General features: G+C 39.3%; 1 protein-coding gene across 1 annotated transcript in view; it reads right to left on the bottom strand.

The window, feature by feature from the left end:
* MUC6 (mucin 6, oligomeric mucus/gel-forming) overlaps window positions 1-26,650 on the bottom strand; it is a 59,500-nt gene extending 32,850 nt beyond the window's left edge. Inside the window, exons 1-7 of the mRNA XM_073350317.1 lie at window positions 26,551-26,650; window positions 23,936-23,998; window positions 10,993-11,046; window positions 8,255-8,489; window positions 5,986-6,112; window positions 3,573-3,660; window positions 1,760-1,869 (exon numbers count right to left, since the gene is read on the bottom strand). Coding sequence (XP_073206418.1) covers window positions 1,760-1,869; window positions 3,573-3,660; window positions 5,986-6,112; window positions 8,255-8,489; window positions 10,993-11,046; window positions 23,936-23,998; window positions 26,551-26,650 — 777 coding nt within the window. The remainder of the gene's footprint in view (window positions 1-1,759; window positions 1,870-3,572; window positions 3,661-5,985; window positions 6,113-8,254; window positions 8,490-10,992; window positions 11,047-23,935; window positions 23,999-26,550) is intronic.
* Window positions 26,651-27,385: the final 735 nt, after the last annotated feature.

Genomic DNA, 27,385 nt, shown 5'->3' on the forward strand with positions numbered 1-27,385 from the left:
GGAAAACAATGTTAAAGTAGCAGACCCGTGACTGACTGAGCCAAAAGAAGTACTCCACCAGTTCAAAGCAAGATTCTTTTAACAAGTGGGGCTAGAACCCTGCACCGGTGTAGCTCCTCACATCCAGATGATTATTTTCCACTCAATGATATACAGTGGCTCTTGTTCAGACCACTAGTCAGTTCCCTTCCTTATATCCTGCCATTTGTTGACTCACTCTAGAACGGTATTCTAATTGCCTGCTTGTTCTAGAACTAGCCTTCCAGGAGAAGGGCTGTTTTTACAGGCAAATCTAATGGAATTCTTGGATTGTCAAATGAATGGTAGAAAAATATCCTTAAAATAGTAGGGATGGGGGGAAAATGTAATGCTGCCCATTTCAAGAGAAAAATCAATGTCCTTTCAGCACACTCTATATACATAGTGCCTACATACAGTAAAATAGTAACCACTTTATAACAGCTGCAATATAAGTCATATTCTGACACACAGTTACAATTAGTCCAAAATGAACAACCATCTCTGTAATCTACACCACCATTTAGAAGATAGAGATAAGTATTTGCTTTTTAGGTACGTGGTATTAACTAGACTCCAGAAAATCTTCTAGACAGGAAAGTTCTGTGTAAGAGACAGGAAACTTCTTGAGTTCCCCTGATGAAATGAGATAGCGGAAACTCCATTTGTGAGAAGAATGGGTTTATTCCATATGAAACTGCTGGGGGTTCTGCAGATCCCTTGACATCCATGCCAGTTTTATACCTCTCAACTGTCTCCTGCTCCCCCACCTCTACCCCCATCATCCAGAATACAATGGACTCTGTGCTTCCATGCTTGCAGGTGCTCATCTATCACCCCTCTGTGTAATTTCACTTGATGGTGGCAGACTCCATGTGAGATGCTGCTGCCTGGTAAAATGATCCTTGCGCACTGAATGTCTTTGAGTTTACACAGTACTTAGTGAGGAGTCATACTGGCCTAATACAAAGATCAGTGAAACCACACTGATGTCAGCGGGGTTTGTATAAGGACCTGTGTGCTAAGAAAGCTGTGTGCTAAGCTTTTGTGTTTCCATTTGTGAGCCATATAAATCCACACCGGGTTGTATTTCTGGACTGTATAAAACATGTGTAACACGGACAGACTCCAGTTGTCAGGATCAAACCTGGAACCTCTGGAGCTAAATGCATGAGCCTCAAGCCATATGGCCATTAAGTAAGGCTGTAGAGCAAACTCATTAATCTCTCTCTCTAAATGGTCTCGGTGCCATTAGATGGGACAGAACACCACAACCAGGAGGTGTGTGGGTTACATACTTCCCCTAGCTGAGGAAGCACATCCTGAGCTTCAGAGACTTCCCAGTTGAAATCCCAGATGAGTTTCCACTTATAACACCGAGAGACCCTGGTCATTGGTGGGCAGGATCAAACCTGGGACCTTTGGAGTTTAGTGCATGAGCCTCTACAGCATGAGCTAAAAGTCATTTGGCCATTAACTAAGGCTGTAGAGCAAACTCATTACTCTCTCTCTAAGTAGTCTCAGTGCTACTAGATGGGACAGAACATTACACTCAGGAGGTGGGTGGGTCACACATGCATTCTAGTGCAAAGAGACTCTTTTCTTCATCTCCATACACTAAATCTTTTGATGATGTTAACCACTATCATATCAATTATCATCTCTGAGTTAATGATTCCTAATTCATCTACTTCTCTGTTCAAGTTTATGCTGTAGGCAAGGCCAGAAAAGTGATACTTACATATTTTTTGCGAGGAATATTGGGAATTGCCATCTCCTCAGATGGGCAGATCTCTGATGGGTCATCAATTTTCTGTAAAGTGGCAAACTGGTATGCATCCAGCAATTTACCTGTAAGTTGAGGCACAGAGTAGATCTGAAAAAGGTCTATCTAGACTAGTTTGATGAGCTGATGGTAGCATCCTGCACTGCCACGCAGAAAAAAATCATGCCCTATTCTCTCACCCTACAATGTGCTAGTGAGTAACTGCATAGTTAAACGTGTTGCTAAAAATAATGGAACATAATTTATAATAAGACCATACCAGCCTATTGAAAGGAAATGTGTGGACACTTCATGGAAGACATGATTGCTGGTATGTACTGGCTTTGGGAAAAAAATTGGTTTCCATGATTTGTTGTGTGTGAGGCTGCTGCCTGCGCTCCCTAAAAGCAGACATCAGCCTGGAGCATCCAGATGAGAATAGCAATGTATGTGTCAGCTCCTACACTGATGCTGCCTGAAAGGCATTGGATGATATAAACTGTCACGTATCAAATGGCTTTTGTCAAGTTCCTATCCTACCTGATAATAAGTAGCTATATGACTCACAAATCTACTTCTCTACCTGTCTTCCTCTGTTCAAATCCAAATCTCAGTGCATCTTTTGGATGACTCCTTATGGATGTCCAGCTATCAACTTTAAATTTAACTGGGCCAAAACTGAACACTCAATGTCCCTCTAACTGCTCCTCTGTCCTCCCTTTCTCTGTCAATGTCGACAGTAATACCATTCTCCCATCACTCCTGCCTGAAATCTGGGTATCATCTTTGACTAAGTCCACTCTCTAGATCCAAGATGTGCCTAAATCTTGAAGATTCTTCCTATCTTATATATCTAAGATCTGGCCTTTCCTCTTTCTCCACATCACCAAGACTCTCATCTGGACTACTTGCAACCTACTTCTCCCCTGGCATTGCTGACTACAACTATGCCTCTCTTCCCCCCTGGAAGTCCATTCAAAATGCCGCTGCTAGAATCCTCTATGTGGCTCATTGCTCTGAGAATGTCATCCCTCTCTCTTTGACTCCCTCCAAAGGCTCCAATTTTTCCACCATGTTAAACACAAATTTTTTAAAAACCTTTCAAGGCCCTTCCCATGTTAGCCCTATCTTACCTATCAGATCTATTAGCTTACTTAATGCCGACTGCTGCCTTTGCTCTGCCAACAATGCCTCTTTTTACTGCCTGTTAGGGTGAAGGTGTTTGTGGGAAAAGTAAACTTTCTCCTATGCTGTCCTCTACAGGTGGGGTAACATTAATCAAACGCTTTAAAGCTATTGTATTGCCCTTCAGTTCCCTCCTTAAAACTCACCTCTGCGATGTGTACAGTAAACTTCATCTGACAAAGGCTAGCCAAGTATTAAGCTAAGACTACAGAATGTTGTGCAAAAAACATGTTTGCTTTACTGTTATCTCATTCTCCCCACTTTGGCTGTTTCATCCACTTGTCATGTCTTATCATAAACCTAGATTGAGTAAATTCCCTGAGGCAGGGTGATTGCTCTTTACCACGTTTGTACAGTGCCTAGCACAATGTGGTTTGATAACTGATTTGAGGGTCCCTTAGATGTTACTGTAATACAAATAGAAATTGGCCCCATTCTGGAGAACCAGAGTGTAATGGTTGATATGCCTGTGGATGAATTATATGGGGGTCTTATTGACTTCAGAAACAGTATGGATAATCTGAGCACAGGAATCCAGCAGTTAAATATGCTCATTGATTTGGTGTGGTTAGCCCCTTGTGTTTGGTCTGGACTTTGCTCTTACCTTCACTCAGAAACTCATTTAATTCCTGTCCATCAAAATTCCCACACATTCCGCAAGTTTTTCTCATATATTTTCTCTCAACCGTAACCTAAAATAAAAAAAAACAACAAAGGAAATATCATAATTAAGACATGTCTGTGGGCCAAGATATCTTCTCAACTAACCTTAGTTGGGATTCCCAAGTAAAGTCACCCCTTTCAGTTAAAAGAACGAGGAGTACTTGTGGCACCTTAGAGACTACGAAATTTATTTGAGCATAAGCTTTTGTGGGCTAAAACCCACTTCATCAGATGCATGCAGTGGAAAATACAGTAGGAAGATATATATACACAGAGAACATGAAAAAATGGGTGTTGCCATATACACTATAACGAGAGTGATCAATTAAGGTGAGCTATTATCAGCAGAAGAAAAAAACCTTTTGTAGTGATAATCAGGATGGCCCATTTTAAGCAGTTGACAAGAAGGTGTGAGTAACAGTAGGGGAGGGGAAATAAGCATGGGGAAATAGTTTTACTTTGTGTAATGACCCATCCACTCCCAGTCTTTATTCAAGCCTAATTTAATGGTGTCCAGTTTGCAAATTAATTCCAACTCAGCAGTCTCTCGGAGTCCGTTTTTGAAGGTTTTTTTGTTGTAATATTGCAACTTTTAGGTCTGTAATTGAGTGACCAGGGAGATTGAAGTGTTCTCCAACTGGTTTTTGAATGTTGTTATTCTTGACATCTGATTTGTGTCCATTTATTCTTTTACGTAGAGTCTGTCCAGTTTGGCCAATGTACATGGCAGAGGGGCACTGCTGGCACATGATGGCATATATCACATTGGTAGATGTGACTTGAGGGAAGAGAACTGAAAGTGATATGCTCCTTTTCCCAGTCAGGTTTCAGAGTAACAGCCGTGTTAGTCTGTATTCGCAAAAAGAAAAGGAGTACTTGTGGCACCTTAGAGACTAACCAATTTATTTGAGCATAAGCTTTTGTGAGCTACAGCTCACTTCATCGGATGCATACCGTGGAAACTGCAGCAGACTTCATATATACACAGAGAATATGAAACAATACCTCCTCCCACCCCACTGTCCTGCTGGTAATAGCTTATCTAAAGTGATCATCAGGTGGGCCATTTCCAGCACAAATCCAGGTTTTCTCACCCTCCACCCCCCCACATAAGAAATGTGGATCTGGAATTCTCATCTATGCCAGAGCAAACACAGGTATTGAATATATTTTTTAAAGAACATGTTGACCAGATTTCTTGGGTTTATCAATACATTTTATATATCTGTTTTGTATCTTTTAATGAGGTGGCAGATTTGGTACTATTTCAAGTGAGGGCCTATTACGGTAGCTGTAAGAAGGCAAGATGTATGAAGGCCATGTGCTAGTTTCCATATACAGCACTACCAATGCATCTTAATCCTGACCTGCAAGCACTTACTGCCGTTTCACTGTTGAGTTTCTCCTGAACAAGCATTGCAAACTGTGTGGAGGTGGACATGGGCTAGGTGGATAATATTTCTGCTGCAACAATGCCTTAGGGCTTCAGAGCATCAGTTGCTCTTCTTTCTTCCATAGCCAGTGGAGAGACAGTAAGAGGAAATGGGCATCAGCTCAACAGATCTGCTCATACAGGGCTCTGAAGACTTTGTAAGTTTTTGTGCTTGTCCATTACATTTGTTATACACTTTTTCCTGCTTTCTCTAAGCTCCACCTCCATAATATTCACAGCCCTGGACACTGGAGAAACAGGAGTTGTTCTTAAAAATGGAGCATTTAATTCTTCTTTTATTTGTTTCAGTTTTACTCCTGTGTCACTCTGTTTACTCTCCTGACTTCAGTGAAGTTGCTGCCGATTTACAACAGTGTACATGAGAAGAGACTTGGGCTTGAATTTCCTGCAAAGAAGTGTATGAGATGGTGCTCTAGGCTAGACCCATGCTCACCATATACTGTACTACATTTCTTTAAAGACAAGTATCTGGATCATATTCTCAGAAGTAATGTGGTCTTCAACATAGTCCCAAGTAATTTATTTCTATATCTAGGTATGCAACATGACTCCATCTACCTCTCTGGAATATCAGTGAAGTACATAAAAGTAATGACAACATCTGTTACTAACCTGCATTGTAGCCATTGAGAAGAAAACTGGGTTTCATGTATTTTTATGTGCACTAACTGTCCCCCTATTTTATACATCCATTAATAAGATGAGTAAATGCTTATACTGCCCTCACCTGGGAGGCCAATGAGCCATTATGCCATACATTTAAGGACTTTAAAGGGCACATTCACAACCTCAGTACAAATAAAAACAATGAATGCATGTAAAAACACCCACTTAGGGATAGCGAATTTTCAGTATTCCAGCAAAAGTTTCTCCTTTTGCTTTGTGACAAGATTTTACTCACCATGAGATAGTCAACATTGTTCCAGACAACTTCCAGCTCCATCTCCATCAGTTTGGTCACCAGGCGGACGGTGCGTCCAAAAGGTGCAATTTGGATTCCATTGCTGGTATATGGCAACTTGATGATACTGTTATGAGGAAGAGAAAAAAAAATAGATCCTACTATGTAAAAGTGTGTGCGCTGGTATCAGGTACAACTGGGCAGTCATCGTGTGTAATGGTGATACTGCATAGCTATCTGTGAACCACGTGGTATTTGGTGGCAAATTAAGAAAGAATTTGTGTGTTCCCTCCTAGCTCGGACTTTTCAGGATATTTGAATATATGCAAGACAATCTGCTGTTTAAAAAAAGGATCAACGATATACAGCTAAAGCCTGATTATAATATTAAAAATCAGTATGGGATATGAACATTGGGATGGGGGGGGAATAATGCTATATTTTAACAGTAGAGCTCAGCTAGGTTTGGTGTTTATAAGGCAATTGCTAATCTCTTCATAGGTACCTCCACACACCTATTGTCTGAGTACTAGTAGCTGTCAGTCGTTACCCTGAAGAGGTCATGAGAGTCACAGTCTATGTTAATATACAAATTCTACCAGTGTTGAGGCTTGGCACTGTGAGGAGGAATCACATAATGGGAGCTGTGTAGCAGGAACAGGACTTGGGACTAGTGGCTGAATTCTAAAGCTAGAGACCAGTGAAAATAAAGAACCAATATAAATATGTATTGAATATATTTCATCATTGCTAGTCTAGGGACACCAAGTTTAAAATGCAGGCCCTGCAGCTAGTTCCATTCATTTACACAGTTGTCCTTGCAAATCAATCCATAAGCCAAGTGTTTTTCAGTGCAGTTTGCCAAATTGAGGTACAATTACAAGAGCAGCTGGGTTCTCTGGCAGTTCCAAAGAATTGGGGGGAAAATGGTTTGAGTCTAACTGAATTTGAAAATTTCAAAAAGAATTTGGCAAAGCAAAGAAGTCCATTTCAGGTCTCATGCAACATTTTGTCTGACCTGAAACCCTGTTCCTGGGTGTTTTTAAAGGGGCTAGATTCGTATAACATCTGAAGGTCCTGGTACCACTTCTCTTATAAGCTTCAGCCCAGTGGTTAGAGGCACTCATGTGGGAGATAAACGTTCAGTTCTCCCCTTTACCTGATGGTGAGAAGGGATCTGAACTTTGGTCTCCCCTGTTGCATGAGAGTGCTCTAGCCATTGGGCTATGGGATATTCTCATATGGGTCTCTCTGGTTGAAGCTGAGCCAATGTGGATAAATAATTTGTCATTGGGCCAGAGAGTCTTGTTAGCGAGGTGGTTAGGACGCCTGCCTGAGAGGTGGGAGACTCAAGTCCCTGAACCAATGGCTATTGATTTATACAAAGTGAATTTACTGTTTGTTGAAAAAAATGTGTACAGCTGTAGGTACAAGTCTTATTTTTCTGCTGATGATAGTTGTAAAAATATGGGTGAATATAATAACATACAAACTTTCTATAGCCATCCATATCCTTTCTCTGCATTTATCTATAGGCAAAAACTCAAAGTTGCCCAACTCATCAACATTGCTGAAACTTCATTTTGGGAATTTCAGCTTCTGAAGGCAATCAGCACATTTCTCAATCTCCCCAGCAAACGGTTTCCCTGAATTTGCTGCCTTCTAGAGAGGGTAGTTCTAGGAATAATGAGAACAAAAAGCAGCCATGGCAAGTAGGGAGTTCCCAGAAAGTCTCCAGATGTTCCCTTATTTTCTGTTCCCCTACAGAAGTGCAACACTCAAAAGTTTGGGTTCACAGTCATTGAAATTCAAGTTAAAATGAGCTCAAAACAAAACATACCTGAACCTCTAAATTTCACCTAGTTTCATCAGCTGGCCCAGGTGAATTTGAAACTAGAACTAGGCTCACTTAAGAGGATTGCTAAGCTTTAGGTCAATGTAGTTTTAATTTGGGAATTATTGTGAGATAAGAAGTTTCACCTGCTTTTTGGCTTCACACTGAGTATTTTGTACAGGTGTAGTCTATGCTTGATTTACATTTATTTGGCAGTTATAATCTGCTTTGGTAGAAGGGGATAAAGTCAGTCTCTAAGTAGGTCATTTGTGTCTAATTTCTATAATTTATTAATCCATTTTGGGCACAAAATGGATAAGTGAAACGGACAGACTGAGCTTGCCCTGCAGTACGATCACAGACCTGTCTAGTGTATCTCACATAGCTCCTTGCCTTTCTTTACCCACTGCTATTCGATATATCCCTGAAGCTTACCCAACATCCTTGAGCACAATGACGTTCTTTTTAACCATGATGACCACAGCTCCCAGCTCAATGATGATTCTTGTAATTTTCTTGTTCACTCCACGGCGGAACTGGATGTTGAAGTCTGGGCTAACATCATCACATACGGTGGTGAAGATGTAGTTGCAAGTCCCAGAGAAGTCATACAAATAATTATCAAAGGTGGAGAAATGCCCTGCACCCCAGGTAGAACATGAACCCTTGTCTAAGAAATGAAAGAGAAAATGTATTTAGGTTATCTTGTGCCATGTTTGATGAGATTGACAGTCATTCTAAACACTACCATCATGTTCCAATAGCAGTAAAAGCTGATGTGCTTGGAATTTAAATAAACTCTCAGAGAAACTGAATTTATATTCAGCTTAGGATCTATTCTTTTTCCAGAGTATCTATATGCCTTTAATTCTTCTCCTTTATTTTCTGTCCATGAATGACATTTGCATCAGATTATCTGATTTTTTTTTTCTCTCCTCAAATTTTAAGTCAATACAGTGCAGGTGAAAGATGCTCTGAAACACATTTGAGCTGTCTGTTTATACACAGGGCAAATACAGCGTGGACAACACCACTACAATCTTCCTTCTCACTGCCCAGAAAATGTGCCCTAGTCCCGGGGGTTAAAGGAAGGAAGGTTGGGAGGGAGTGTACTTCTCTCTCTCTTTCCTTTGATATAAGTAGAAGGGAGCTTTCCATCTCTCCATAGCTTGGGAAAGCATTGCTTCCCCACAATTCCCTCTCCTCCTTGGCTGGCATCCGCTACTTTAATTACCGCTCAACTCTAATTTTGAGGGACTATATCGAAGAACCGGAGAGGGTAGCTCAGGGTTCACATCCACATGCCCATTCGGTCTCCGGAATTTGCTGAGATGGCTATCAGGAGACCCGATTAGTGACAGCGAGGGGTAGAGCTAGGTGATATTTTTTTGTACAAAACTTTCACAAATTCATGTTGTTTTGGAAAAATTATTTTGGCTGGAAAAACATCAAACCATTTCATTACATTTTCAAAACAAAACATTTCAGTCTTTTAAATTGATTTTTGTTTCAAAAGTTCCTTTAATTTTATTTAAAAACTGAACATTGAAAAATGGTCAAAACCGAAATGTTTCATGAAACATGTTAAATGAAACATTAAGATCTTGTTTGGTGTCAAATGACTTTTTTCTCAACTTTTTGATTTGCTGAAAATTTTTAATTTTAATTTTAATTTTAAAAAAACCAAAACTTTTTTCTGATATTTTTGGAATTGCCAGTGAACTGAAAAATCTGTTGTTCGCACAGCTTTAGTTATATGTAATGTAATCACTTGTCCTTGATGAAACCACCCCAAATCTTAAAGGCATGAGATATTTTTTGGTAAATATTGGAGGTGTAGATGCAATTGGTATATCACAGAATAATAAGCTGGCAGAGATGCCATTAGGCTTCAGCCAGACATGCCGAGTTGGGGCGGGTGGCGGGGGGGGGAGAGGGTAAATAATATAGTGAACTGAACTGTGCTGTGGTTTTCCTGAAACCCCTACATTTTAATCAAAATAGTTATTGATTCATTACATACAATATTCCAATAACCATTTTGATAATGGTCTTGATAAACTTTTGAGTAACCATTTCAGTTAAAAAAAATGGAGTAAAATTGCACAGAGTAATGGGTCCATTTTGAGACAGGGTGTATAAAAATTATGATTTAAAAAAATATACACAAAAGTTTTTTTTAAATGGGTTTTTAAAGGATTTACATGTTGCTAGTGTTTTACTTTTGTCCCATTTTAGTGTTTTAAATTGTTAAAGAGGATGTTTAGTACTTGGTTCTTTTGTTTCCTAATTGTTAAAATTTCATATTTTACCAAGAAAGTTCACATTTTAAATCTTTTATGCTGTAAGAACTATATCAGGGCCTCATAAATATCCTGACTGAGAGCAGGCTATCAGGGTGTGTGGTTTGAAGTAAATAGGACTTGTGCTCCTAAATCACTTAGATGCCTTCCTAAATCCCACTCTTAGTTGCCTAAATACAGGTTTATGAGCCCAACTTGAGTTCTCTATTTTTGAAAATGTTGGCTTGTCTGAATAAAAAAGTTTACAATAACTTTATCAAAGTATTGAAAGTCTAAATAATTTTTCATGGTTACTGTGATAAAATTTCATTTTGAAGTGGCAAAGATTTAATGCCACTAAGAGAATTTTTAAATAAAAAATATACTTTTAGCTCCTGATGCTGAAAACATTTAGGGGTACATACTTAAGCACATGAGTAGTCCCACTGAAGTCAATGATTCATGTGAGTTAACTTGCTAAAGTGTTAACAGGATCAGGACTTCAATTTTCAATAGTTTGTGTTTTTTTGCTTATAGCTGTTTTGTAAAATTCAAGTAAGAGACCTTACCAGTAGCAGTAAAGCATTTATTATACATTTTAATCTAAAGTTGCAATAACACAAATTTTAAAATTAGTTTTACAAAGCCTAAATCTCATTTAAAATTGATTATTTTTGAAAACATTATTATTTTAATCACCTTGGCTTGAATCACCCCACCCTATTTCAAACTTGCAAAATGGAAACAACTTCAAAACATTGGCATTTTCCATGACATTTTTCACTTGATTTTTCAATCTGCTCTAAGGGATACAATGGTCACCCTTCTCAAGGAAGGTCCTTACAAAATACTTCACCACTTTTATCCAGCAAGTATAAAAGAAACTGTTACCTGAACGTAGCATAGCATTATCTTCTGCACTTCTGGACTCTTCACTGTCATCATCTGGAAAATAGCAGTTGGTTAAATATTACCACTGATCCTTCCAGCCAAACCGTGCATATTTTAACATTAATAAGATACTCCTTTTTGCACTGGCTAGTGAAGCTAGCTTGTTTGGATCTTGCCTATTTTCCATTCACCAAATAGGTATTCGTAGGACATATGGAGACAGTGCCATAAATGGTATTTTCTACAAACACAGGAATGTTGTGATAACTAGGAGTAAAGTAAGGTGTACTTGTGGCACCTTAGAGACTAACAAATTTATTTGAGCATAAGCTTTTGTGGGCTAAAACCCACTTCATCGGATGCATGCAGTAGAAAATACAGTAGGAAGAATATACACAGAGAACACGAAAAAATGGGTGTTGCCATATCAACTGTAATGAGACCAATCAATTAAGGTGGGCTATTATCAGCAGGAGAAAAAAAAAACCTTTTGTAGTGATAATCAGGATGGCCCATTTCGAACAGTTGACAAGAAGGTGTGAGTAACAGTAGGGGAAAAAATTAGCGTGAGGAAATAGTTTTTACTTTGTGTATAATGACCCATCCACTCACAGTCTTTATTCAAGCCTAATTTAATGGTGTCCAGTTTGCAAACTAATTCCAATTCTGCAGTTTCTCATTGGAGTCTGTTTTTGAAGGTTTTTTGTTGGAGAATTGCAACTTTTAGGTCTGTAATTGAGTGACCAGGGAGGTTGAAGTGTTCTCTGACTGGTTTTTGAAGTTATAATTCTTGATGTCTGATTTTTGTCCATTTATTCTTTTGCATAGAGATTGTCCGGTTTAGCCAATGTACATGGCAGAGGGGCATTGTTGGCAGATGATGGCATATATCAGTTGAAATTGCAATGTAGATAAATAATAAACAGGAATGCCAAAGCCTATCATCAGTGTACTGAGAGCAATTTTCGCTGAATGACTTTAGCTGACTTTGTTTCATTTTGTGTATAGGGAAGAGCAAGACTTTGATAATTATTGTAAGCAAATCATGAGCAGAGATGGGGATGCAGAGGAGAATTTTTCTCCTTGAACTCTGCTTCACAGGGAATTTTGCTCCCTTCAGGGTTCTCTTCCTATAGCTTTTACCCACTTATGACTGATGAAATACTTACTTAACTCGAGCCAGTTGTTGCCCCTGCTGCCTGAAGGGAAATAAATAGTTACAGTTAAGAATCATCTTAGTATAACAAAGCTAACATTTATATAGTGCCTCTCACCCTAAAACTCTTTACAAACTAGATTCAGGAATCTCAACATCCATCAGTGAAATGCAGGCAATTATGGGGTGAATGCAGCAGCTTGTTAGCTGCACATAGTTTAAGATGGAAAGCGAAGAAAATAAAATAGTACCTTTTTTCCAGGAAGAATTTTAAATAGACAGAATATGTGAGATAATTTATTCAGAATATTAGAACTGAAATGCTAAGCCATATTCATTTAATTTTTGTAAAGGTATCAAAGGCTCTTTTTTTAGCTATAAGTGCTTAGGAGTACAGATGGATGAAATTTTTACACACTACTTTTTTTTCAGAAAAATGCAGCCAGCAACATCAAAATGTTTTGTGAATTCATGTCAGTTTTAGTTAACTATTTGAGTCAAAAAAAAATCTAAAAAAATTTCAAAAAAGTCTAAACGTTTTGACATTTTTGAAAAAAACCTTTTTGATTTTTCAGTTCAAAATGACTTTGTACAAAATTTCCTATAATTTTATTTAAAAAAACCCAATCAAAACATTTAAAAATCAAAACAAAACGTTTCAACCCCAAATTAGTTTTTAAAACTTTTTGATTCACCAAATATTTTTTAGAATTTCATGTTTAATTGGACCTGAAACAATTTTTTTTAATCGTCCGCAAACTGAAAAATCCATTATTTGTGCAGCTCTGCTCCGGAGTCCAGACCCTTCTATATTCTGTCTCAGGAAGCTGACAGCACTTCCAGCAGTATAGTGCCTCCTAGTGCTCTGTTGTCATTGTTTCAATGTACAGTGTGACTTTGATGTACAAAATTGAAGTGACGAGGGAAGGCTGTTAAAAACTAAATATTCACTGTCCTGGATACCTTCAGAAATGTGGTTTCTTCACTTGGAATAGAAGGGAACACAATCACTGCCAGGGAGCAAATGCTGAATTTGTAATGATATCCGCTGTATTAATATTACTACAAATGTATCAATTAGCTAATATTAGTAAAGCACTTAGAACATATAAAGAGCTAAGGCCTAGATCCCAAAGGGGTTTAGGCAACTCAACAGCCTAATCAAGAGACGAACAGCCACGCCAAAGAATTCAGAAAATCTACACTTTTTGTATATATACAGAGTTTTAAGGCGAGTTAAACATTTACATATTAAATAAGAACCATATGTCCACAAGAAGTGCTTGTGATTTGATTTAAAGCCATCACATTATTCACTCTTTCCGACTCTCTAGTAAAACACAATGCCAGAAAACATAGCGTTATGGGTGAGACCCAAATTGTGGTATCCCTAATAATGCCTCAGGCAGCTGCCTAATTGCCACGGCAATTTACCAAGCCCAGCAGTCACTTTATGAGTGCATTGCTGTGGTAACCATGGCTTAGCGAAGTGGCAGCAGGACTGCAGCAGTTAAGGCTGGTTCTGACAGCAGGGCTGCAGGGGTCTCCCTCCCCACATTGACACAGCACGTCAGGAGGGAGCTCCCTGCATGGCCGAAGGGCCCAAGACGCCATGGCGGAAGATGTGGGGGAGGCTGGAGTTGTCCTGGCATGACAAAGCGGAGACCCCATCCTGGACTGTAAAGAGGAGAATGAGCACCTGGCTGTGGGGAAGGCCACCATGCTACTGAACGGTTCCTTTCTGGGGATGGTTCCCACACTTCTCCAGGATTGTCCTGGAGTCTCCAGGAATTAAAGATTCGTCTTTAATGAAAGATTGTTCTGATGAAACTTCCAGGAATACTCCAACCAAAATTGGCAACCATACTGTCTGGTGAGTGAGGGAGTGGGGCCATGACACTGGATGGTGGGGCAGACCTGAGACCTCTGGCCAGAACTGCAAGGAGGAGGACAAATATTGGTATTTGTGAGACTTTGTGGTATGTGCTTCACCTGCCACAAAAGTCACTGGCTGCCACTGCAGCCAAGCCCAGTTTGAGGTATCACTGCTAACCACAAGAACCCCATTCAGCTGCCACCTAATACTGCAGGAACCTAAACTCACTCTGTTCCTACATTTTTACTGTAAAAGCTCCCTAAGCACTTAGCATGTGCACTGCTGCCTCACTCTATGGGTATGTATACATAAGAACAAGAGTCATTTGACTTGGGCTCATGGGGTCCAGGCTCTGTGGCCGAAAAATTGCTCTGTAGACATTTGGGCTCAGGTAGGAAGCCGAGGTCTGGGACCCTGTGAGTTACTATTTCTTTGTAGGCAAACCCTTCAGTAAGAATTCATAAAGGTAGTGTTTTACATGAGCCCCTTGATGCAGGGACTTTCTTACTATGTGTTTTGTTCAGTGCCTTGTACAATAGGGCCCTGATCCTGATTGGAGCTAATTGGGCACAACCTCATCTTAAATGTGTAATAACAGGCAAAGTATTTACCTCTTTTCAGAAGCTCCTTCTGCCTGTAGAGAAATTGATGGGATATATAACTCCCTTCAAGCCCTGTGAAAGCAAAAGGTATAGATAAGTCGACATTACAAGACAAAACAGAAATGTAGCATCAGTTTTTAAAAGCTCCTTCCTTTCCCTTGATTTATTGTGGACATCACTGTTGTACAGATAACAGTTACTGTGTTTGTGTCAATGCATGCACAGCTTGTAATAAACTGCTTCTCTTCAACTGGTAGGAAGGTACTTTAAGAGGCAAGAGCAAAGCGCATCCTGCAGAAGCCATATATCACTCTGTTGTGTCTTTTGCATGTTACACAACATACATAATACGAAGAAACAACCCAAAAGTTTGCTAATCATATATAACATACAAGGCCTAGCTATATGTATACATTGCTGTTCTGCAGAGTTCTGGTGGCTTCTGAAACACAAAAGACACTGATGGCCACTAGAGGGCTCATTAACTGTTTAAACAGATATTACCCAATTCCTATACACTCAGTGGTTGACTGAGTGTGATGAAACAATTGGCACTGTGAGTAGTGAGTAGAGAGGATGGCTGAGGTGCTCTCTCCTGTTTGTATGTGGGCTGATGTTGAGACCTATCTGTATTTAAAATAGCTTTGACTCTCAGGCTTCAGCCTTTGTCTCCCTTAAGCAGAATTTGATTAAATAGATAGCCAGCTAATGAAAAGAGGTATTCCCACTAGTGCTTATTGGAGAGAAGGTCTTCAATACTCAAGTGTTTCTTGGTAGAGCAAGATGATAGTAGGGACAGATGACTGTGAAAAATTCTCTGCTATGGCACCTTTTATGAGCAGGAACAAGTTAAATATTGAATGACTCAACTTTCTGCAAGGTCTCACGGCCACATATGATATAGTGTTTTCTGGCATTTTTACAGAAGCTAGATGTGTGGAAGAGATCCCAATACTTCAGTCAAATTAAGTCCAGTTGAATCTTATTTTTGAAGAGCCTTGTTGCACATAGAGGAGTTACTGTGGCGTCTGCAGCAGCCATGTTTGGTAGTTCCCCAGGTGTTGGTGTGTGATGTTGAGACAGCAGAGGAAAGAAAGAGAGCTAACAAGATGATTCTCTTCTTACATTTTGTAAAGCCATAGAAAACCTGGAAAGAATCATGGCAGCCAAACTGGATTACAAGTAAAGGTATTTTAAATACACAAACTCCTCATTTGGAGAGATTTGAGGCAAGATAATCTTCTGGTTAAGGCAATGAGCTGCAACTAAGGAGATGATAGTTCAATTCCTGTGGTTGTGGCAAATTACCTAATCACCCTGTCTCAGTTTCCCACTGGGATAGTACTTATCAGACATGCTGTTGTGAGGATAAATTCAGTTATGTCTGTGAGAGCTAAGATACTGCAGTGATGAGAGCTATCTATGGGAAGTGCCCTAAATAGATGGGAAATTACTGAAGTTGTTGAAATCCACCTACCAAAAATGCTTTCTTCACAACCTGTGACAACATCAGAGGTGTGCTGTCTCACAAAGGAAACAAGTAACTACAGAGTTCAAAGTAAATGAAATTTCATAACCTTAGGGCTTGTGTGTATGAACACATAGTTTGCAGCAACCTGCAGTGTAAATCTACCCTACTGTAGCTTGCTGTGCATTAAGTATCTGTGAGACCCTTGCTGCCATACACTAAAAGTTCCTTAGTGCACTTTAATCTATTCCTTGTTCAAAGTGGGGAACTTTTAGTACACGGCAGCAAGATTCACATGGATGCTTAGTGTGTGACAGGTTAGTGTGGAGTAGATTTACACTAGCTTGTTGCTAACTAAGTATTCATATAGCCAATCCCTTAGAGCCAGTAATGGTAATAATGTAAACATTTTTTGTTGTCTTCAAGTGACGAGAGAAAAAGTTCATGGAACTACTTCACCAGTCACTCGACCACCAGCTGCCAGTCACCTCACCAGGCAATCAGCACTTTTAGTTCCACAATAGTCTGAGATAGCTAATATCAGAACATGAGAGACTATACCTGTATAGCCTCAGATCCTGGGCTTGGCCAAGGCTGCTCTCAGCTTCTGGCATAATTTAGAACAGAGGAGGCCACTGGTTGCTCTTAATTTTGCCAGTTTTAAATAATCCCTATGAGTTGTAATGCATGTCAAGCATTTACAGAGGACAATGTGCTCCGGTTATGCCCTCTTCTGCCCCTGGTATGTTCCCAGGGCGTCCGTTACAATGAGGAGCAAAAAGAGAGGCACACATAATTAGGTAAGATGGCTGTATGGCAAGTGAGGTTTCATTGCTCAGGTGGCTGAATATTCCAAGCCTTTTGTATGGAGTCATCAGTTTGTTCATGAATCCACTGAAGGTGGGTGAAAAATTCCTCAGTTGCTACACCTAAATTCCAGGCTGTGAAACCGGAGTCACTCCTACCCCTATTCACAGAAGTTGATGCCTTTTGTAGATACTTGCTAAGCAGGATTTGAGAGAGAGCCTTAAAGCATCACTTGAAAGGCAGACTCATTTAGTGAGCCTGATGCAAAACATGAGGTCTATGCTTCTGGTCCCCCAAAATGCTAATCTTTTAGGTCAGAATAGATAGTGTGCTGATTTCTAATGCCTGTCACAGTTCATGCATGTCAAACAGCTTCAAAATGCTAAGTCTATGCTACTCTTACTTTGTTTCAGGGAGCGGAATAACTAAATGGGATAAATAGTATTGAGTAAAGGGACATACAAATATAACAGAGATAATTAAGTACATTAAATTTGCACTAGCTTTTTTGCTCCAAAAATTTCTGCTCTACAAAATATAGATTCATATATTGACAGCCTGTAGCCCAGCCTTGATCCTGTCAGACTTGAACTATGCAAATGATTATAATACAGTAATTTTGCTCACCGGGCATATTCACCCTTCTTTGTCTAGCTCTAAAAAGATTTAGTGAGAGCATCCTGGTAATTTTATTAATCAAACTGCACATCGTGTGCAGTCCTATGTAAGAGCTGGGTGGGAATTTTCCATCAAAATGGTTTTCTGACAGAAAATGCACTTTCTGAAAAATGGAAATTTTCCATGGGAAAAATTTGATGTTGCCAGAAATTTGCTATTTTCTGTTGGCAAAACTGAAATGAAAAATTTGGGGTTTTGAACTGACTCAGAACTTTCTGTGTTTAACTTATTCAAAATTATATTAAATTGCATTTCCCTATTAATGCATTGTTTTATGGGAGTTGTACTTTGGGCCCTTGTTTTCTTCTGTGGGTTGGGCTTCCTGGAGGACTAAATCTTCCCATAATGCAATGTGAATTTTCCTCTGACTAAGCTGCTTGGTGCACCATGGGAGTCACATTACTCTGGGTGTACTGTGGGAGATGTAGTCCAGCCAGGGAGCCTGGCTCATTGGGGATCGTGGGAGTTTGGATTCCCAAACTACGGTTCCCATGAGGCAATGCACCACTCTGTGAAAATGTAGTTTAATATTGAACTAACTTGAAACAAAACATTTTGGGGCAGTTCAATAAACTGAAAAACAACATTTCTATTTTGGGAATGTCAGAATGTTTCATTTGAATAAAAATGTTGAGATGAAATTGTTTGACATTTCCAAATCAAAGTTTTTCAGAATTTCTGGTCTGTACAAATTTTTGCAATTGCAACTTTTTGTCACAATTTGGGGTGAAAAACCAATGTTGAAATGTTGGCATTTCCCATAAAATGGAAATTTCAATTTTTGCTCAGCATTAGTTGTGTCATTTTAAAACCACCTACATTCCTACAAAATATCATTGCTTCAGAGGAATGTTGCCATGTTCTACTGCAGCATGGAACTTCAGCAAAACCTAGCAGAGAAGGGGATAATACACCAGGTAATATATTATCTGCACACCTCCTGTAACATTTGCATTAATAGGAGCTTATCCTCACATTAAGAGTAAAAATACTCCTAAATTTATAATCAAGCTTAGAACTTATTTTTTTTTATTTGTTTTTACTGGCACTTTTTTAAGATGGTAGATATACACACAGATGTTATAAATGATACAGTATTTATTTTGGTACAGAATTGTTAAAATTGAAAGAAGCATGTTTTGAAGAAGTCTATAGTAAATAACATACACATCTCCAAGTGTGTACGTATGTTGTGAAATTACTTATGGGTAGGTAGACAAGCAGAAATTGCAGGAATTTGTATGCTGTAGCTAGGTGTGTGGTTGGTTGGGGTACACTCTGTACTGATACTCTGTAACTCTGGAGAAGCAGATAAGAGGGTTAAAATAAATAACCAAAATATATAAGATGAATTTGAATGATAATTAAAGATAATGCCAACACTTATCTTGTCGCTGCAATAGTAATAATCTAATCTAACTACAATATGTTCACTGTTATTTCTAGTCAGTCTGAAGTTATTAAATTACTTTTATCTCTTTCTCGGCTAGGTGCCAGCATAGCATGATTACCTCCATGTGAGTACCTAGCAATGCACATCATTATAGTAAGTACTGTATAAGTATACAATATCTCTTTAGGATCCAAGGCTGGCTAAGTCTACTGTGACAGTCAAACTAAGTAAGCCACAATTAAATATCAGTAAAGTAGGAGCCCTTATATCAGGTTATGGTTAAAACTAAGCATCTTAATCCAGTTTGCATTATCAGTCATTTTTGCTGTATTAAGCTAATGTACACTTATTTGAGTTGGCTACAGAACAAGTAAGCAAGTGTCAAGATTTCCGAGAGCTTTTTTACCATATACACACTGCAACAATGAGTATTTAAATTTAAAATTAGAGATGGGCCTAATCTGCAAAATTTGGATACAGATCTGAAACTCCCAGAGTTCAGGGGAGGGAGATGGGATCTAGGAGGTTTGGTTTACTCCGTTGTACAGATAAGCGCTAGTCATGCAGTTTGGATCCAGATTACAAAACTCTGAAAACTCCCAAACCAAAGATTGGGGCATTCAGATCACAGGTTTAGGTGCAGATTCATGTCCATTTAAAATTATGATGTTTTAAAGACTTGTTTGAAATAACTAATTCAGCATTTACTTTTATAATCCCAACTGAACAATGTGAATATTATGTCTAAAATGTGTAATTGTAATGTTAAATCCTTCATCCAAAACATGACTGCTTGTTAGGGAATGAGTCTGGGAATAGCTAATCATTCTCTTGGTCGTGCAGCACACATTCTATCTATATTTATCAGGTACTTTTATGGCTCACATCACAGTAGTAGCTGAGTGCCTCACAAACTTTAATGTATTAATCCTCACTACACACCTCTGAGGTAGGACAGTGCTACTATCCCCATTTTACAGATGGAGAGCTGAGGATATGTCTACACAAATATTTAGCTTGTGGCATGCTGGGGTGTGAATCTACTCCACACTAGCCTGCCACAGACCAACTGTCCCTGGGCGTGGCGAGCTAGTGTGGGGTATGTTCACTCACACCCAGCTTGCTGCAAATTAAATATTTGTGTAGACAAGCCCTGATGCCCAAAGATATGTCTATACTATAATCGGGGTGTGTGATTGCAGCATCCAAACTAGCTCACTCAGAATGGCAGTGAAGCCATGGCAGCATGGACAGTGGCATGGGCAAGCTGCCTAAGTACATACCCTTGCTCTGGGGTGGGCTTGTACCTGGGTGGCTAGCCCATGCCATTGTCTGTGCTGCCATGGCATTGCTGTTATTTTTAGCAAGCTAGCTTGATCAGAGCTAGCTCTGGTATGCCTATACATGCTACAATGACCCCTCCCAATTGCTGGGTAGACATACCCAGGGAGGCTAAGTGACTTGCCCAAGGTTACACAGGAAGTCTGTGGAGGAGCAGGATTCAACAGTAAATTCTCAATTTACTGTGAATGTTTGGGTTAACATTTAAATATAACGTGATTACAGGCAAAATGTGCAAAAATGACACAACATCTCACTCAACATTTCTGTTCCCTGTGTGTCTGAGTCTAGCTGTGTGCTTCACAGGCAAAAATAAGTTTTACTCCTCTTAGCACTGCAGAGCCATTGGAGCTATGGAAGAAAAACCTGGGCTCTATTTTGCTTCATGCTTCCTTAGTTGATTTACCACTTAATGTCTCTTTTAAAAAATGTGCATTTAGTATTCATGAAAGGTGCTACAATGGGTAGGCCTGGAGCCATAGACATAGAATCATAGAGTTTCAGGCCAGAACGGGCCACCAGATTATCTAGTCAGAACTCCTGTATATCACAGACCAACAAACAGCATCCAGCCTCCCCAACGCCAACCCCAACAACCAGAATTAGACCAAAGTATTACAACCCACAGGAAACTAAACAATTGTGTGCCATGGACAGAGAACAGGAGGGACTGAGGCATGAAAGCCTGAGGCCTCTACAGTGGCAGGGAATTGATTAAATGAGATATACCCAGATGATCCTAGCAAGTGACTTAAGTCCTATAGTTTTTTGTATTAGACGTACAACTGCACTGTCCCATCAGTGTGCCTCAAACTTTGACCAGGAGGGTTTGTCTTTAGAGGTAAGAAAGTTCAGCCTCCATATTTATCAATTCCTTGGTTCTTCTGCAGTGACTATTAACAAAGATATCAACTGTAGGACTTGACCACTAGGAACTACATTGAAACTATCACCTAAGCTAACCAAATAGCAATGGTAGTAGCTTTTGGCTACTATCTATCTGGACTGGTCTTGAAACAACGACAGTGATAAGGGCTCTGTACCATTCCTAAGCTATCACTGAGGTTCTGATTACAGAATCTTTATTACTGGTGGTTAGGTGAGGGGAAAAAAACCCCACCACAGTTTGATTTTTCACATTCTAGGTTGATTATGCAGGGATGTCAATTAGATAAATAATCTTTTGACTTCAAAATTGGATACAGTTGATCTGGACATCAGTGACACTGAGCAAAAATGGAAGCCCACTATGTAATTTTATAGACACCTTTACTTTTATTAAAACTGCACTTTAAGCATCTTTGATGATGACTTATTACAGAACTCAAATCTGATACTTGATACCATATTGATAAGTAACTTGGAATATGGCACCTGAATTAGATTTAGGATTCAGGGGCCATGTTCTGATCTTGGTTACAGTGGTGTTAATGAAGTCAGTAGAGCTATTGTGGGATTTATACCTATATAACTGAGATAAAAAATTGGCCTGTGGAGTTTACATAAGCTTTAATTGTTCATATTTTTCTTTCTCCAGTTACAGTACAAATCTCTGATTCAAGAATAATATGTACTGTTACTGGATTAGTATTATATGGGCCATTAAGTGTGGTAAACACAATACAGAAGAAATAAATTTAGCTTTGTTCAAACTAAGCTAAATAAATTATGTGTTTTAACAGCTTAGACTATGTGCTTGAAGCATTTTTGGCACCCTTCAGAGCAATTGTAATAGCTGATAATTGCAGAGCAGACATAGAACAAATAGAAGAAAAGGAAACCACAGTCTAAAACAACACACAGATTAATCTCAAAGTAAAGAAGGCCCTCAAATAGTCCAGCGCAAGCACTTGCGGGGAAAAAGAGGCACGTTACAGATTCAACATGTTTGCTTTTCAAGCCTAAAAATAAATAAATAATCTATGACATCCAAAAACATTGGGCCAGAGAGGGGTGGGAGGGCAGATCCCTTAATGAAACATAAATCGATTCATTTTGTGTAAAGCGCTAGAAAAACCCAGTAGAGATTTCATTTGAACATTTTATAGATTTGAACAATTTCCCACATTTCAAGCATGGAAGTCCTTTTTTAAAGAATGGGTTTAATAAAGAAAAATTATGCCCTTTCTCTGACACACATTTAAGACCTTGTGCACTGATCTTAGCAGGCACTATTCTACAGAGGGTACATATGCGGGTCTCCCACTAGCATCAATGTGAGCGCTGCATGTGGAGCTACTGCAGGGTGGAGACCCTTTGTGTTTGCCAACACAATATACAATTTACCATTGGCTCATGAAGGTTCTATGTTTTTGAGGGATGTGACATAATTCACTTACTACGTACCATGCAGTCAGTGATCCACCAAGAGTTTCAGTAACCAGAAATTCCAAATAGAGAGAGTGGAGGAGGGGGGGGGGGGATAATTTAAAATTGTTCTACTGGGTTGTATTTTCAGTCATGTGTTTGTGAAATATGCAGTTGCATATTTTAAACTTCTGATGGGAAAAAATATCAATGGAAATTATTGTAATTCCACTGACGATGGGGGAAAAGGTCTGCATCGCATGTACTGTTGGTATAATAATGGAATCTTCTAACATCACACACTGCAATCTCTTCTCGTTTCACTATCCACCTATTTCCCTTTGAATAACACAAACATCCAACAAAAGACATCTCATTTCTAGCTAGAGATCTTAGACTTACCTGTGCAGTGTAGAAAACTGCAGGAAATTAGTAGTAGTAGTGCCAAAAGCATGGTGTTAGCCTTGAGCGAAGTTTCTTTTTTCAGGGCTCTCCGCCCCTACCTGCTCAAAAGGGGCAGTGCGGCTGCTGCCACCTTCAAAGCTTGCCTTTTCAAGCTTGGATGCTTTATATAGAGAATGGCAAAGCCCTCCCTCATTCCCCTGGACTTCAGAAATTGCAACAGCTGGCAAAGTGGAGTAACCGCCAAACAGGATCTTCCACCTTATCAGGCTCAACATACCTAAATGCCACTCATAAAAGAAGAAAAGAAAAAAAAGGAAAACACAAAACTCCTCCAGTTCATTATCATTTTTCCAAGGGCAGTTTAATGGATGCGTTGCAACAGTTCAAACACATTTAACACTATTGACTGTACAAATTTGGTACCATGTCCAAAAGAAATGCAGATCGGTAATGCGTAAATTGTGATAGGATCTGATAAGGAGAAGAGTAACTTTGGGACCAATATCCCAAGTGGGAATAAGAAGAGGTGGGGTGAACTGGAATGGGGAGGGGGGTGTAGGGAGACAGATGCTTAAGTATGAATGAACATTACAGATCTCAGACCTTCTGATTAACTCTTCTTTTTCTCTCATAACTGTCTTATTCATCCTTTCCTTGATTGACTTTTCAAGCAAAGTGGCGAGAATCCTTTCTTCCACAGAAGTGATAGTATTTGTTTCCTTTTGTCGAAGGGTGGGGGAAATTTCATCTCGGCTCCAGATATCCTACTTTCATTTGCGCTGACATGTTAGTTTCCATACTAGGCTATCCCATTATAACACTGTTTAGTAGCTCTCTAGAAGAGAGCCCTTCAGCCAGAGTCGAGGCATGTTAAGTGGGTCAAGGTGGTAGCTTGTAGCATTGCTGCTACCTTTGTACGAATTCTGTGCAGAGAGGACGTCATTCCTCATGGTGATTGATGTGGCATCTTTATCTGAGACAAAAAGGAGTGGAATTAAGCTACAGATGTTCTTCCATTATTATAACAATGTGATATATAAAAAAGATGCCTTTCCCTGTGAAAATACCATGTTTATGGGTCACTTCTCCATGTACATTCTCCTTGGCTTCTATTTTTTACATATGGACCACCCTCTTTGCATCTTTGTACAGCCCATCACATGCCTGGGTTTCTGTCACTCTGCCCTTCCTAGTTTTTCCTCCTAGCTAAATGAGTACACCTTCAGTGGCTCCTCATATTGTTCCTAACCCCATCTCTGTTGCCAAGCTGACTGGTGGGCACAAGCAGGGCAGGCATTTTTTTTAGCGGAATATTGTTGCTCAAATTGTCTCCACATCTCCCCTCCATTCCTTACATTTGTGCACCACTCACGTTCAGTGATATTTTGTCAACATTTAAAAAAGAGAGAGTAGGTACCCTGGCCTTGAAATCTGTTTAAGCTGTCTTTCATGTTGCTGTTCATTCACAAATGCACACACCTGCTGGCATCTTCAATGAAGGCTCTTGTCTTTTGGCTAAGCACAGGATTAGACTCCCTGATAAAGTGTGGAGTATGTGTAGGTCCACTTGAGGTGCATCCACACTGACATGCTTACTATGGGTAGTTTAGAAGCACAGATAACCTGCATTTTGTGCTTTAAGGATAATTTCAGAAGTTCTCTTTTGTTTTCCTCTGAAGCATGGGACATAGGTGCCAGGATAATTAGGGTATATCTCTCTAAATTAAGGATCTGCCATTACAGAGTCCTTGGGTATTGGTGCACCTCAGTCCCTCCTGTTCTCTGCCTGCGGCATACAATAGTTTAGTCTCCTGAGGGTCATAAATACCTTGATCTAATTCTGGTTCTTGGGCTTGGTGTTGAGGTGGCTGGATATATAGGAGGTCAGACTAGCTGATCTGATAGGACCTTCTGGCCTTAAACTCTGTGACAAAGTCATGAACTCCTAAACGTTGGAGACACTGTTCCCTAGGCTTCACTAGAAGGTACCTATGGTTATGCATTTTCAGTGTATGCCCAAGCAAATCTGAGCATATTTATAGTATGGATGCAAAACCAAGTGTTTTCTGGTGATTTGTTTTTTTATGTTTATTTTTTCATAAATAAGAAAGATATAAACTAAAATAAAAGTCAATAGGAAGACAAATTTAAGAAAGAAGAAAAGGTAAGAAAGAAAGGTAAGAAAGTATTTATTTTCTCAGTAAGAAAATAAATACTTAAGTGAGGAAGTGAAAGTCCTGAAGCTTGATCTTTCAGAGATACTGACTAGAACTGGTTGGAAATTGTTTTAGCAAAACATTTTACCTTTTCATTGAAAAACTGACTTGTATTTTCAGCAACTGAAAACCAAAACATTTCTGGCCAAAAATCTAAAATCTTCAGCTGAAAATTTTTGGGGGTGGGTTTCCAACAAAAAAAAAATCAAAAACTTTCTGCGGAAATTTTCTTTAAGTCAAAAATCTAATTTTCCATAGAAAAATTTTTTGATATAAAATTGTTGATCAGCTGCTAATACTGATGACTAGCAACTCACATGGCTTCAGTTAGAGTTGTGAGTACTCAGCACATTTAAAAATCTGACCCATGATTCTTTAGTGACAAGTTTTGAATGATATTTTTCCTTTGTATGTGTCTTTAAATTCTGGCTACCATTGACTGTTCTTAATGTTGGACATTGTATGCCAACATAATAAATATTAAACTGCATATAAGAGCTCTCTTTTCTGAGCTATTTAGCTGTTTCATAAATCTTCCTTTGAATATTCCAGGTTTTTTTGACTTTTATCCGAATATGTTTATCTTTTAATCCTTCCTGTAGTCCTAAAAGCTTGTAATTTAATCAGCGCCCCCCCACCCCGCTTTTTTTTTTTGAAGATATAAGTGAGAGAATATAAATTTAGGCATGATTTTCAAAAAGTGATTCATAATGTTGAGTGTTTCTATTTTTGGGTCCTAGACTTGAGATACATTAAAGGGACCTGATTTTAAAAAGTGAGTGCTCAGTACTTTCTGAAAAAGTTGGGTCTTTTTAAGGGGTGTCAAGTTGAACACCCAGAATCACAAGTCACTCTTGAAAATATTGACCATAATGGTAAAATATTAAGTCATCAGAACAACTTGAACCACAAAAAAAAAAAAGGTTAATTAGGCCAATGCTACATTAAATCAATTATCATATCTATCACAATGCTTCATGCTAGCATATAATATACTACATTTTATAAAGAATTAGCTCCTAAGTTCTTATTAATGCAACAAAATCAAGAAACTTCATTTTTTCTTCTTTTAGAACTTAATCACTCAATCGTAATCAGGAATTATAGCATTCTCTATTAACTTATCTACTGAATCATTGATATTTTCCAAATATGAGTCTTCCTTCTCCTTGACTGAGTTAATGACAACAACCTAGCATCATTGTTGTCAAATAGGTATTTCTTCTTTGAGTGATTGTACATGTCCATTCCACTTCAGGTGTGTTTGCACCCAGTGCATAATTGTCAGAGACTTTTCCCTCAGCGTTACTTATTGGGACAGTGCATGCGCCCTCTGTTGCCTCATGCTGCTGCACCATGGTATGAAGGATAGAGTCGCCCAGGATTGTAAGTTCCTTCTTACCACCCATGACTGTTTTTGGAGCATGTGTTCTTGCTAGTGCAAGATTTGCCTTCTATTTGTATATAGTTTGCACTCATTTTAGTAGTTTTTAGTGTTGGTTAATTATACATTTTCTTTGTAAGAGTTTTCAGACATTTTAGAACCCATTCTTGGGTACTGACAGTGGTGTTGGGGAATGCCTCAGTCACCAGAGTTGAAACCGTACCTCTCGTGCAAGAAGCCAATGCCAGTGAGTGACCCACACTGCCTGAAGTGTCTTGGGGAGACTCATGTCAGGGATCAGTGTCAAATTTGCAGAAACTTTAAGTCTAGAACCAAGAAAGACAGGCAAGGAGGGGTCTGGTTGACTCTGCTATGCTAGGAGGTGATAAGGCTGTGGAATTTCTGCATTGTTATTTCTATCCACCTCCAAGTCTCTCACCTTCCTGGAGTTTACAATACTCTGGCAGACTGGTGAAGCAGATCATTCATGAGTCACTATGAGTGAGGCTTAAGTTTCTGCAGATGGTGGCAGCACTGCACCCAACTTTGGAGCCTTTCTGCTTGGAGTGGGCACTGAGTGAATCTGTGTCCATTACAAGTGCTCCTTCTGCTTTGGCTGAGCCTTCAGGCCAATCAACCTTGCTGGTACTGAGGAAGAGGCACCAGAAAGTATCTAAGGGCTCAGCATCCGAGAGATTGAGCTCCTCAGCACTGAAGCCCAGTAAGGACAAGGGTAGTGGAGTGCACTTGAAACAGACGA

The sequence above is a fragment of the Lepidochelys kempii genome, chromosome 6, assembly GCF_965140265.1.
Source record: "Lepidochelys kempii isolate rLepKem1 chromosome 6, rLepKem1.hap2, whole genome shotgun sequence".
NCBI classification, from domain to species: Eukaryota; Metazoa; Chordata; order Testudines; family Cheloniidae; genus Lepidochelys; species Lepidochelys kempii.